The sequence below is a fragment of the Mus musculus genome, chromosome 7, assembly GCF_000001635.26.
Source record: "Mus musculus strain C57BL/6J chromosome 7, GRCm38.p6 C57BL/6J".
Classification (NCBI taxonomy): Eukaryota; Metazoa; Chordata; class Mammalia; order Rodentia; family Muridae; genus Mus; species Mus musculus.
The window spans coordinates 33,276,925-33,289,815 of record NC_000073.6 but is presented as its reverse complement, the minus strand read 5'-3'; the positions used below and the strand labels follow the sequence as shown (position 1 = coordinate 33,289,815).

General features: G+C 43.8%; 2 protein-coding genes across 4 annotated transcripts; one reads left to right on the top strand and one right to left on the bottom strand.

Moving 5' to 3' along the window:
- Positions 1-1,324: 1,324 nt before the first annotated feature.
- On the bottom strand, positions 1,325-2,509 carry Scgb1b19 (secretoglobin, family 1B, member 19). 2 transcript variants are annotated; one of them, XM_030242758.1, is made up of 3 exons: positions 2,422-2,509; positions 2,139-2,326; positions 1,325-1,354 (listed from the first exon to the last, which is right to left on the bottom strand). In XM_030242758.1, exons 1-3 carry the CDS (start codon positions 2,507-2,509, stop codon positions 1,325-1,327), a joined length of 306 nt encoding a protein of 101 aa, XP_030098618.1. The 2 variants fall into 2 exon arrangements, with proteins under 2 accessions (XP_030098618.1, NP_001268455.1); NM_001281526.1 differs by having other exon boundaries at positions 2,446-2,509.
- Positions 2,510-9,474: 6,965 nt separating this feature from the next.
- Positions 9,475-11,450, top strand: Scgb2b19 (secretoglobin, family 2B, member 19). 2 transcript variants are annotated; one of them, NM_001199336.1, is made up of 3 exons: positions 9,475-9,557; positions 10,022-10,203; positions 11,189-11,450. In NM_001199336.1, the coding sequence occupies exons 1-3, from the start codon at positions 9,497-9,499 to the stop codon at positions 11,282-11,284; spliced, it is 339 nt and encodes a 112-aa protein (NP_001186265.1). In that variant the 5' UTR covers positions 9,475-9,496; the 3' UTR covers positions 11,285-11,450. The 2 variants fall into 2 exon arrangements, with proteins under 2 accessions (NP_001186265.1, XP_006540276.1); XM_006540213.1 differs by having other exon boundaries at positions 9,497-9,557; positions 10,022-10,128; positions 11,189-11,284.
- The last annotated feature ends 1,441 nt before the right edge of the window (positions 11,451-12,891 follow it).

Sequence of the window (12,891 nt, the reverse complement as noted above, 5' to 3'; positions counted from 1 at the left end):
TGTGTGATTCGAATCTGAATCCTTGTGTCCTGTGCTGGAAACTTGGTTACCATCATAACGTCTCAAGATATAACGTGATGGAGAACAGGAGACAACTGGAAAGGTGATTGGGTATCTGGGGTGTTGCCATGGGAAGGGACAATTGCTATAGATTGGGTGAGGACTGGAGACAACTCACACACTGACTTGGTAACAAGTCTCATGTAATTTTCTGTGCCTCTGATGGTGAGGGGGTCAGCAACAAAAGCTAAGAAGTTAAGATGCAGGAATGTGGACCTGGAGCCTTCAAAAGGATGAGAATTTCTTTATAAATGCACAACCATGGTTATTTTATCATAGTCTTATGAAAAAGAATAATACCTTTTACTTTTTTCAGCGCATACTCTATAATGAGAAAGACTGTACATGTTGGGCCTTCCATGAGTCTCTGCATCATGAGGAAGCTATATATTCTTCCGGGTATGTCTGCTGGTGTGAGCCTGGGACCTATGTGAGGATCAGATTCATTGATTTAGCAGTAAGGCACATGGCCTTGAGACTGGCCACAGAACAACTATTTGGTGACTGGTGTGGGAAAGGACTTCCTGCCATGTCCAACGAGAAGAGCCACAGGACAGATCCTAAAGCCCTAGGACCCAGGGTTCCCACTCCATGTAACACCCAGTGGGGAAGTAACTGTGTTCAGAACTGGGTAGTTGATATTAGGATAACCTGAATTCTGTTCTGGCCAGGTCCCACTCTAATTTCTAGGCTGAAATTCTGTTCACTGTGAGGGGCAGGAAGCCTCACAACAGCCTTTGAAATAGGTACTTTTAGTTTATTTTCTACATGGGACACACTGTGACACACAGACACGCACAAATGGATCATGTACCAAACACTAGTGAGCAGGGACAGTTTCTGCTATCTAGAGCCTGTGTGGTCCTCAACAGACCCTTGGTATTCCTGGTACTAGTCAGTTCCATGTTCCTGGGGAGTTCAGTCTGGGAGATCATGCATGTGCCCTGTGGACCCTGTCCCACGAGGGTGACAGACACTCTAGTGTAGTGACTATGGTCTCTTAGCATTCTCTAATGCATTCTGCAGGGCATTTTGGCAGCATCACAATTGAGCTGTGACAACTCAATGTCCCAGAGGTTGTCCCTGCAATATCCTTCAACCAAATCAGACCCAACCTTGAATTCAAAAATCCTGGCTCCCTTCTGAATTGCAAGGTTTTATTGTTGGATTCCTGTTCTTAGACACCTAGAGGGAAGGACTATAATCTGCTGCATCTATGCAGGTGAGCAGGCAAGTGGATTCCTTGAGACCAAAGTTGTAGCCATCAACATAGTGGGCTGGCTTCTATCTTTTCCTGCAAACAGAAAGCCAAGTGAAACCTTTTGGGTGAAGGAGACCTCATGCCCCACTGACCATGCAATGCGACACCTCCTAAAAAGACCTGCATCCAATATGCAATTGCTCTTGTATCTGATCAGGACGAAGGAGACTTTTCTCCAAACCGTTGAGACAACTTTGAAAAGAGCCTCAAATCTAGCCAGATGGGAAGAGCCAACTTTTGAGACAACATAGTCCCAGTGGCACCAAACGCGGAGGAACTCAAAGAGGACCACGTGAGCCTCTGGGCAGCTGGGGCCACACAAGCAAAATGACCACTGTCACATGTTGATGATGACCCTCAAATATCTTCAGCTAAAGGCAGGGCCTTAACACACCTGTCTTAGGGAGATGAGGGGGTCACTTTAATCAAAGCCTTGAATGTCCACACATGGAGTCCACAAAGTGGCCTTCAAAGTTCAGAGAACAGAATAACATATGACTTTTTTGGAGATCGAGTGGTAGGTTTGAAAATTTAGGATAAATGACCCAGGCTAGAGAAGTGTGCCAGGTTCCAATCTTCTATAGCTAGACTTGGAAGGCTTTGTAGGAAGGCTGAGGGAGGCCAAACTCAGGCAGATATCTACTGTGGCTTGGCTGATCTGAGCAGCCAGTGCTGGCTCAGGCAGTCTGATAGTTCCTTCCTGCCCCATCCTCCTGACATCCTCAATCAGGTGTGTCACATTTCTTGATTCTCAGTGAAGCGTCAGTGGTATGTAAGAGCACAAGCCCTGCCTCTAACCAGACACATAGATACTCACTATGAAAGTAGTTGCATGTGCCCTGTCTTCCTCTGTCAAGGTGCTATTGACACATTGCTTTATTTTTGCAGTATTTTCCAGTACTACAGGGTCATCTTTGTATTGTTTCACGTACTCAACATACGCTTCTGAGGTTCCATTTAAAAATAGACGAACATCCTCTTTTATAGCTGGGCAAATGCCACAATCTGGAACACAAAGACAAGTTGACCCTAACTGGAAAGGCCTGCACCAGTATATCCCAGGGGATAGAGGGTGTGAGAGCCTGGATAGCTTGCTTCACTGACCCCCACATGGTAATACCAACCTCCCCCTGAAGTCAGGAGGAGCAGGGCAGCCCCGAGGATCACCACAGCACCAGCAAGCTTCATGATAATGGTGGCAGGTGATCCTACACAGCTTGGTCCCCTTCTTTAACTGCCCTGTTTGGCTCAGTGGGAAGGGAGGGGCCCGTGTCTGAGCCTCTCCATGCCCCTCCCAGTACACATCTTGGAACTTCCTGAGGGTGTGTGTTTGCGTCATTGGGAAATATGTATTTTGGCAAGATCCTGGTCAATAACCTATCTCAGCTTATGTGCCTTCTTAGTAATCTTAAGATATGAAAAATGTGACTTGTCATTTGACAGAAAAGGGAAAGTATGAGTAGGGAGAGGATCAAATGGTCTCTCAATCAGACCTCTAGAATGAGGCCTGTGTCCTCCTGTCACACTGGAAACCTCAAGAGCCATATTCATAGTCAGTTCTAAACAAGCCAAAATTAAGACCACTGGCCATGTGACCCCTGCCCTGTCTTTGTTCTGCCCCTACCTTCCATATGCTTCGTGCCTTCCCTTGAACCAGTCTATTCAACCCATGCTTATCCTGATTTTGTAGGCATCCTTCAATTTGACTTTCTTGTTGTTGGTTGTAGTTTTCTTTTTTTGAGATAGGGTCTCTCTACACAGCCCACACTTCCTAAAGAAGAACAAAAGAGCTGTCAAAAGAACCCTTTCATAAAGCCTAAAATGGCAATGCTAGGGAAGCCAGTGTATCTCCTATCAGAGTGAATGGGCTTAAGCAGTCTGTATCCAAGAGGTGTGGAGCAGGGGGCCTACCTTCTAGGACAAGGCTGGCCTGGAAATATGTAGAACAGGTTAGCCTTGAACTCACAGAAGTCTTTCTGACTCCCTCCCTTGTGCATAGTGGAATAAAAGGCAAGTATTTCTTCTCTACCTAAACCTCACTTCTTAAACCAATAGTTGAGGTTTTCTGTTTTGTTTCTTTGTTTGTTTGTTTGTTTTTTTGTTTATTGTTCTTTTAATTTTTTGGTTTTAGTTTTTTAAAGAAGATCTTGCCCAGGTTGGTCTTGACCTCATAACCTTCCTGAGAAATGGGTGTGTGGTCCTGCCTGCCTGCCTGCCTGCCTAACTATCTGTCTTCTGTCTGTCTGTCTGTGGGGCTGTCTGTCTGTCCATCTGTTTATGTTTATGTGTGGTGGATTCAACTTTCTTTGGGGCTGGTGGAAATCGTTGTCAAAATCTGTTAACAATGTGCTGGTATGATAATTCTCAACTTTGATCTCAGTATTTGGGAGGAAGAGTGTTCCTATCTTTGTGAGTTTGAGGTCAGTCTGGTCTACACAAAGAGTTCTAGGCTACCCAAAATTACACAGGAAGACTCTGGTAAAAACATTATTAGTGTGTTCATTAAATTTTCACATCAAGTGCCTTGTGCTCAGTTTCTTATAACTAAGCATGGACATTTCAGTTCAGATGTACCTGGACCCCTAATTGGTCACTACCAGACTCTACATTGCTACTCTAGCTATTCTGACTACTGATCAAAAAGCCTGCATGATGGCCATTTTGAATATTCCACAGCTACCCTGTAAAAATTAGAGTCCAATCTCAGCTGGATTCCCAAGCTCCAGAACATTCAGCATCAGTCCATCTGTGCCAGTGTGTCCAGCGGATCTTTGCTACCACAGAATTCCAGATGACCCTTCAACCCACTGTACCTGGGGGAGAGAGGAGCATCTCCCACTGCACAGGGACATAAGGGGACTGTTGGGAAGGGTGCTAAGAGCCAAGGTTGTGGTAGGGGCCCTGCTCCAGGCAACTTGGAAGTAGACTGCTTAAGCCCATTCACTCAGATAGTCAATATACTGGCCACCCTGGCATTGCCATTTTAGGTTTCATGAAATGGGTCTTTTGACAGCTCTTTTATTCTTCTTTAGGAAGTGTGGGCTGTGCAAACACCAATGGAGGAAGCTGAAGACTGCAGAGCAAAGCCTGGGGCAGACATGTAAAGGCTGAAGGTTCAGCAGGATGAGCTGTGAAATAGGTCAAGTCTCTTACTGCTCTATGGTAGCTGAAGCATTTAATGGGGGAAATGCAGGAGAGAGTAGATAGGGTGATGGAATAAAGAGAGGGCAGAGGCAGACAATGACGAAGAACACAAGGGATTCAGAAGTCAGGATAATTAGACCCCAATTGCCAAAAGGGGTCTAGGAAGCTGTACAATCTTTGGAGACTACATTAGGGCCTGGAGACTCATCTTGGCAGAGTGCCAGAAAGGCTCAGCTTCCTGTCCATGCTGTGGAGGATATGCAGCACAGGTAGTCCTCAGGGTCCCATGCTAGAGAGTATACCACTGCTGCCTCTACCACCTGCTACCTGTTGGAGTTAGTCCCTTGCTGCTGTGTATTCAAATGCTAAGTACTGGACCCCAGGGAATGGACTCCGCCAAACCTCCAACTTCTTGCCAATCTCTTTAACAAATTCTCACATACACCAGATGCTGCTTAGTAAATTAGTTCACCTAAACCTCTAACTATCTAAGAAAATGAAAATGCCAGGCAATGATGGAGAGAAGAGAGATATTCTAGGCTTTTTATTTTTTTCTGAGCTTGGTGTCACAGGTAGGGATCAGAAGGCAAGAGAAGAGGAGAGAGGAAGAGGAAGAAGATGGATAAAGGGGAAGGCAGCATTGGATCCTGATGTGTCAGGAGCACATGACCAGGAGCTGTGCACATGAGTACAGGCTGATGGAGCAGAAATAACCCTGGGCAACACTTAAACAGCAATTAACATCGGGCATATGGATTGTATGCAAGTCAAATTATACACAACCTGTCTGATCTAGGTTTACAGCTCATCAAATAACATACAAAAACATACAAATCTTTGTTTCTTTTATAGAGACTAGCCAAAATATATATTTCATTTATAGCCACATTCTGCTCCTTGTTGTCAAACATGGTGGGCAGTGAAGAAGCCAAAAAACAGCCTGGAAGAGCATCCCCCTATGTGAGAACAATTTTTCCTTTGTGATTGAGGGGATCACACACAGGTAACTGGGACACACCTGCATCAACTTCCCACGAGTGGTTACCACAGGTGAGAAGCACTATGTCTTCATCTCATTGCTTTGCATTTTGCCAGTCATCTGACTGCTCTGTGTACAAATGAACCTGGAATTTAACATTTAACCAGTGTGTTTATTATTTATAGAGTCTCTACATTAGATTTTTCAATACTTTTTACATAATTGTGACCCAAGAGAGAACCAGGGCCTTCATATGCTCTGCCCTCAATGCCTGAAATGATTTCCCTTCATCTTCAAGGGAAATTTGTCACCTAAATCCCCAGACTGCATCAAAAACCAACATGTCAGAGGGAGGGCCAGCTACAGCTTTCACCATGTTGAAGGCAAACACCAAACCCCCACAATGAGCCTTTGTCCCCACTGTGTCAGGACTGAGGAATATATGGAGGTCTTTGAGAAGGAAGGTAGAGCCTCTGCTCTCAGTCTTCCACAATCCCCTGTTGCCTTTCTGCAATTCTCCCTGTATTCAGTTAACACAAGTCCCTGGGTGCCTGAAGTTCTCCTGTTCTCTACCTTCAAGATTCCAGACCATGAAGCAAGTTAAACTCTTTCCTATATACATGACCTAGTCTTGGGTCATTTGTCATAGCAACACAACCTGAATTACAACCTTACAGTCCACATGGATCCCTTGTATATAAGAAGACACCTGACCTTCACCATAGCAAAGGCTCTGAATCCCATTTCCTCTTCTATACCTCCTCTTACTTTGGCTGACTTTTGGTGTTCTTTAGATGTCTGGATGCTCAGTAAGCAAAGCCTTCCTCTCTCTGAGAGTCAGCACACATAGGAGGTCTTCACAAATGCTGGTTAGACTGGCCAAAGGGCTATTTCACTTCTCTCCGGTCAATAAACAAGACTGTACATAAAACAGACAACACTATCTTGTCATATAATGCAGCCTTGGTTTCAAACTACTCTTCCCCCATGTCTATGTTACATAAGTGTTTCTGCTTAAATAATTTGGCTGGTATTTAATTTTAAAAGTAAAGATTATCCGTGTTTTGATAAGGCACATTTAAGTAGTTTGTTGTAAAATGCACTTGACTGTCACAATCTGTACAGCACACAGTGACAGAATGAACTTTGAAGAAGACTTAGAGTCCAAAGTCTTTGAATTTTACTGCTTATCTGAGCCAAACAGGATTTACCTCCTGTAACTGTTTGGTCAATTAGGTGCCAAGTACTGAGATCTAATTGTGAGCTCTCTACTTGTTCCACTTATCTTTGTTTTTATGACCTTGCATGTCCTGAGGGCTGAGATGGCCTGTAGAATGTGACCACTGGGGGCTTCTCTCTTCTGCACAGGGTTCGGAATGGAGAAAAGGACATCATGTGGTTAAGCAAGTGTCTACTGCCCAGTGACCTGATGCTACTCTGATTTGATCATGGTGTTGTATCACTGTAAAAGTAATCTTAACTAAGACACATGGCATTTATATCTGTATGTACAAAGTGGCCAGGGAAAGACAGTGAGGGCCTTCAATTGCTCTCCATCATGGAGATATGTGTATATACATTACATCTGTGTATTCATACATATATGCATATGTGTGTGTTTATTTGACATTTTATTTAGTTTGAATGTATGTGTATGGGGATTGTGCCTGCATGAGTGTTTTATGCAGTACTGAATGCTTTCCCTGTGGAGGTCACAGGGGAGCACTGGATCCTCTGGAAACAGAATTACTGATGGTTGTTAGCTACCATGTGGGTAGTGGGAAGTGATTCTGTGTCATTTTAATAGCTGAGACCACCTTATATTTTTTGACACAGGGCCTCTTACTGAAGCTTGCTAATGGCTAGATGGACTGGCCAGTAAGCTCTCTGGGGCTCGAGTTACCAGGGGTCACTTTTTGCCTAGCTGTCCTCAGAAGTTCAGAGGTTTAGAAACCATGGATTCAAGAGTGAATACCAAGCAACTACTTCACTTACTTGCCTGTCCCCCAAGCTCACCCTGCTGCTTTCTTGAGAACATAGAGCTCACAGTGAAGGACTTAAGGGGGGTATACTCCCAGGAGAAACATCTATAGATCCTCTGGAATTATTCTGTGAGATGTAAGAACACTGACTTTCATCCATGCTCATTTATATGCCACAAAACCATTCACAACAACATGGTTTTATAGGTTATTTCAAAATTCTAGTATAATCCATTATCATGTTGTTTAGTTTTTTTGTTCAAATTGTTTTATATATGTCAATTAGGAGCCTGTTCATGCTTTCTCATGCCAGTTTCCACAGAAAATTCTAGATGTCTGTTCATGTGTTTGTATACTTGTGTATGTACCTGTGTATGGACAGTAGTACTAAGATGTGTGTGTGTTTGTGTGTGTGTGTGTGTGTGTGTGTGTGTGTTTGTGTGTGTGTGTGTGTGTGTGTGTGTGTGTGTGTGTGTATGTTTGTGCATGTGAAGGTCAGACAACAATTTAGAGGAGTTAATTCTCTTCTCTACCAGGTGGTTTCTAATATTTGAACTCAGGTGTTCACCTTCAATCACTGCACTTTTAATCACTAAGCTATCTCAACATCCTTCCACATGAATTTTTGAGACCAAATCTCTTATTGAACATGAGGCTCACATGGAATTAGACATGTATGCCAACACTCTTATGGGTCCAATGGAATTGAACCCTGAACTTTATGCTTGCACAAGAAGAAATTTGCACACTGAGCTATCTCATTGGTTGCTACTGTTTATGCATGCAGTGCTGTAAGAGAACCCTAGGGCTTTGCACACACTAAAAAACTATGCCTCCACTGTTGTAGGGAATTAGTGAGAAAATGCCAGGTGAGAAGCAGAATTTATAATCACAGTTTGAAGAGATATGGTCAATCACAGTCAGTTAGGCACAGTGAAGGAACTTGAGATGGTTAGTCACATCTACAATTAGGAAGCAGAGAGGCATGAATGGTTCTTCTCAGCTTGTTTACCTCTGTCCACCCTATATGTAACCATAGTACACACTTCTACATAAAAGTCAGTCTACCCACCTCAATTGACCAAACCTAAAAAAACCCACCCAGAACCTTTTTTCTATGGCAACATTCAACCCAGTCAGAATGATCATCAAGATTAGCCATTATACACTTCACACAGGGTGAGCCTAAAATTAAGACCTGCCTGTCTTAAGAAACATGAACTACCACACACAGCTGACAATCATATCTGTGCTGGAAATGTCTTCCTTAAGGTAAGTATATTGTTCTGAACTTGAGACTCTCTATACACACAGCAATTCCTGTGGCCTGTGGAGCAGTGTAGTTTACAGGCAGGCAGTTCACAGTAGTTTGAGTGGTTGTGGACAGCAGAGTTCATGTTCAGGGTTGAATAACTCACTCTACCACTCAGTGTTCCCACAACATGGACAATACTGTTCCAACCTCTTTAAGGCATGGTTCCTAACAGAGCTGAGAGTGGACAAGGTGAACATGACTACATGAATGAGCAATGTGGAGTGAAGCACAATTTGTGGTAAAAAAGCATCATCAGCTACCAAGGATATCCACACTGCCAAAGAGCTGGGGACTACCCTGGCTGAGTGTCACAGAGAGGTGGATGGTGCCTCCATGTTCTCAGCCTTCCAATACAAAGGTCTCAGTAGCTTGGACAATGGGATCAAGAATAGGTAAGTAGTTTGACAAGGAAGCACAGGTGACAAGTAAAACAGGACCACAGTTCATTTTGTTCAGCACTTGGGCTGCTTGCAAAGATCAGCTTTAAACCCTCTTTGGCAAAGGTACAAACAACTTCTCTCCAGAAACTGATGTCATCAGGCTGTCTCAGGTTGTTGGATCTTCAGAGTGGGAGGGGCCCCCATGCTGCTCCCTCTATACAAGTTGAAAGGAGATCCACAGTTGCTAGGCTCTAGCCCAAATGGTGTTTGGAACTCCTGAAGGCATATTTGCAGATGGGTGTGGCTGGGCTCAGAGCTATAATGATTTATAAAGAAGAGGATCTCCTCTGAGAGGAGCATTTAGCACTCTTCACCATGAAGGGGACACTTCTTCTGCTGGGCTTGCTGATAACTGGAGAGCTGAGCTTCCAGACAAGTGAGAGTGGTACCCTTGTTCATCCAATCTCAGCCCCATGGAGATATAAGTAGGGCCCTGAGACAGACCTAGGTGTCCTTGGGAGGCCACTGGCAAGGAGCTGTAGAAGACAATTGATGCTTTCTGCTCTGAGTTAAAACTGTTGGGTTTGTGGGACATGGAGACAGAGGTGTGCAGGTGATGATACTCATGGTGAAGGGACCTTAGATGCTCAGTTGAATCTGAGGCAAGTGTTGGGCTTATGTGAAAGTCAGATATCAAGGTCTCTCCACTCATGGATGTTTTTCTGCTAGATCTGTTTATCTCATGTAAACCATGTTTTTTTCTGGGAGTCTGAAGACTTTGGGAGGGTTTGACTATGTGAAAAGTCAGTTAAGGCATTTGTAGATGCTGCAAGGAACATTGAGCCTCTGCTTTGACCATCCCATTGTCTTTCAATGGTATTTTTCTCTCTGTGTTTGCAGCAGAAGCATGTGTTCCTTTCTTCGAAGGCTATGCAAGTGTTGTCTCAGGAAGTAGGGTGTGGTTGTATCATGAACTCCAATCATTCGATGCTACTGCAGAGGAAAAGGTGGCCTTGGAAAAAATCCAGGGTTGCTACAGAGAGGAAAGATTAAGAAATATACTTCTTGAACCCAAAATTATGGTAAATTTCTGCCTACCTCCAGTCACCCATGCAACAGATGCTGTAAGGCTGTGTATCCGTGATAAATACAACCATTACTGCATGTCAGGTGAACTGCAACTAAGAACTGAAACACTTGCCCACCCTAATACATGTAAAGCAGCATGCCATGTACACAGCCTACCTGTTCCTTACACCATCCTGCAGTTCACTCCCACATGGTGGGTAAACATGCCGTTCTCACACATAATAAGAACAGTGGAGTCCTTCGATGGCCTCTGCACCGGTTTGGTACCCCCAGCTCTACTTTAAGATGCTTGAAATTTCTCTCCACCGTCCTTTTGGAAACCTCTCTGTGGTTTCTTATTCCTCAGCCATCGATGAATCCCTTTGCTGGGGGCATCATCTGTGCTATAACAAAACCTCCCACCACATCTGAAATGCCACCCCCACCCCAGCAAGTGCCTACAGTTGCTCACCACTGTTGTCTCTTCTAGTCTCTTGTTTCAAGCATAAATGGATTGCAGAGATGTACATTTTGAACAGTGCAGCTCTCACCCTATTTCCCAAAGTATTTTACTTGAGTATCAGGTCTTGAAAAACCACAGTGCTATCCAAAATGATTTTCCTCTAACAAGTCCACATGGAGGACAAACTTTTAACATGGCTACACAGCCAATGTGTCTAGATAGAGGTCCTCAGGTGTGGGAGACATCACCAAATTCATACTCAGCTCTACTGTCCCGCTCTAGACCTAGCCCACATAATACATTCCAGAACCTTCTCCCCTACTCTCCTGCTGGCTATAGTGGTTTTCAGGCTGCCTCCTGAAGGGTCTTCATGGGCTCCAGTTCCCTTGAGGCAGAATTTGTTACTAGGGACCTGAATCACTGCATGGGATTTTCTTCCCTGTGGTTGAGGAGCAGTCTGTGGTTGGGGAGCCCTGCTGAGGTCTTATACCTTGCCTGTAGCCAACACTGTCCATCTCTGCCTTTTTGTTTTCCAGGAAGCCATGGTCGCCAGCCCAGAATGCCGGTCATACTATAGTCTTAACAATTTTAGATCCATTTTAGACTTTATTTCCAACCTATTAGGAGAATAGATGTTAATGTGTTTTGGGCACCCATCTTTGCAACATGTCTGATCCAAGTGCCATCTTGCTGACCTGTCCTCTTTCTCTCCTGAAGTTGGATTCCTGATACTGTTCCTTCATCATTCAGTCTCTTAGACTGATTCTAATAAAAGCTTGCAACTCTGTTCTGTGATCTGTGTCTATGTGCTGAACAAAGTCTTCAGGGGATGCAGGAGATACTAAGAGAAATGATTTGTATAGTCACTGAGAGCAGGGTGAGTGCTCCTGGTTAGCCAGGTGATCATGAGAGAGCCTTTCTGGTCTCATTTTTTTTTTGTTGCTGTGTAGACCAGGCTGGCCTGGAACTCACAGAGATACATGTGTCTCTTACTCCCAAGTGCTGAGACTATAGATGTGAGCCCCCCTGCTCAGTTTACTGGAGCTCTGTGAGACTCTGGAGACTGAGATTTTCCGAGGGAAAATAGCATGTAAGTAGCCACAGGATTCACCAGGTTGTCAGGATAGAAAAGAAGTTGAGAAAAACTTTCCTCATGTGATGTCTCTGGGCTAGATCACAAGACTATGAAATCCTTGTGTCCAGTTATAATAGGAGAGTAAAGTAGAGATCACATGGGTGTGCTTCTCAGATAATCTTGGTCTCATAGTGACAGTTATCATTTGGTACAACCTGGCCAATATAGCAGTTTCTAGGACAGTGAAGGTTACACTCTGAGACCCTACCTCTAAAACAAAACCAAGGAGCTGAAGAGATGGCTCAGCAGCTAAGAATGCTGGCTGCTCTTACAGAGGTCCTAAGTCCAATTCCCAACAACCACATGGAGCATAAAAACCATCTGTGACCCACTTCAGCTGTGTCTGAAGACAGCAATAGTTTACTCATGTTCATAACATGAGTAAATAAATCTTTAATAGAAACTAAGGACTTTATAATATACAAAAAAAAATTCAATGGGGAAAGGGATAGGAGTTTATGCCCAACATGAAGAAAGAGTGAAGTGTTTGGAAGAAGGTTCAATGGGTAGAGTGCTTCAGTGCATTATTTGGAGCCTGAGTTTGACTCCTAGAATCCATTTAAAGCCAGACTTGTTAGCATGTGTCTAGAGTCCTAGTGCTCCTGTTGAGAGTTTGGGGGCTCAGGTAAATTCTCAAATGTTTGTAGACCAGATACCCTGGCATTCCACAATATCAGAAAACCAGAGGTATGTACTTAACAATGGCTCAGGATTGTCCTCTGATCTCTACATGCATGCTGTGGTATATGCATACCTGCTCTCCCTTATACACTCAAACACAAAACAGCAATCCAACAAGTAAAAGGGAAAGAGGCCTGGAAATCAATGTAAATTAAAATGATGAACTCCATTTGTTAAAATGGACATACAACATATTAACACGACTCTTACTCTGTATATTAGTGGCAAAAATTGAAAAGACTCATTGAACAGAGAAACGACTCTTACTCTGTATATTAGTGGCAAAAATTGAAAAGACTCATTGAACAGAGAAAGTGCCTGTGAGCAGGCTGAGGGTATGAAAGTCATACAAACAGGACATATTGGTCAGTGTGTAAGACTGACAAGCATGGGGCCATTGCTCTGTTCATCTGTTTCCTGATG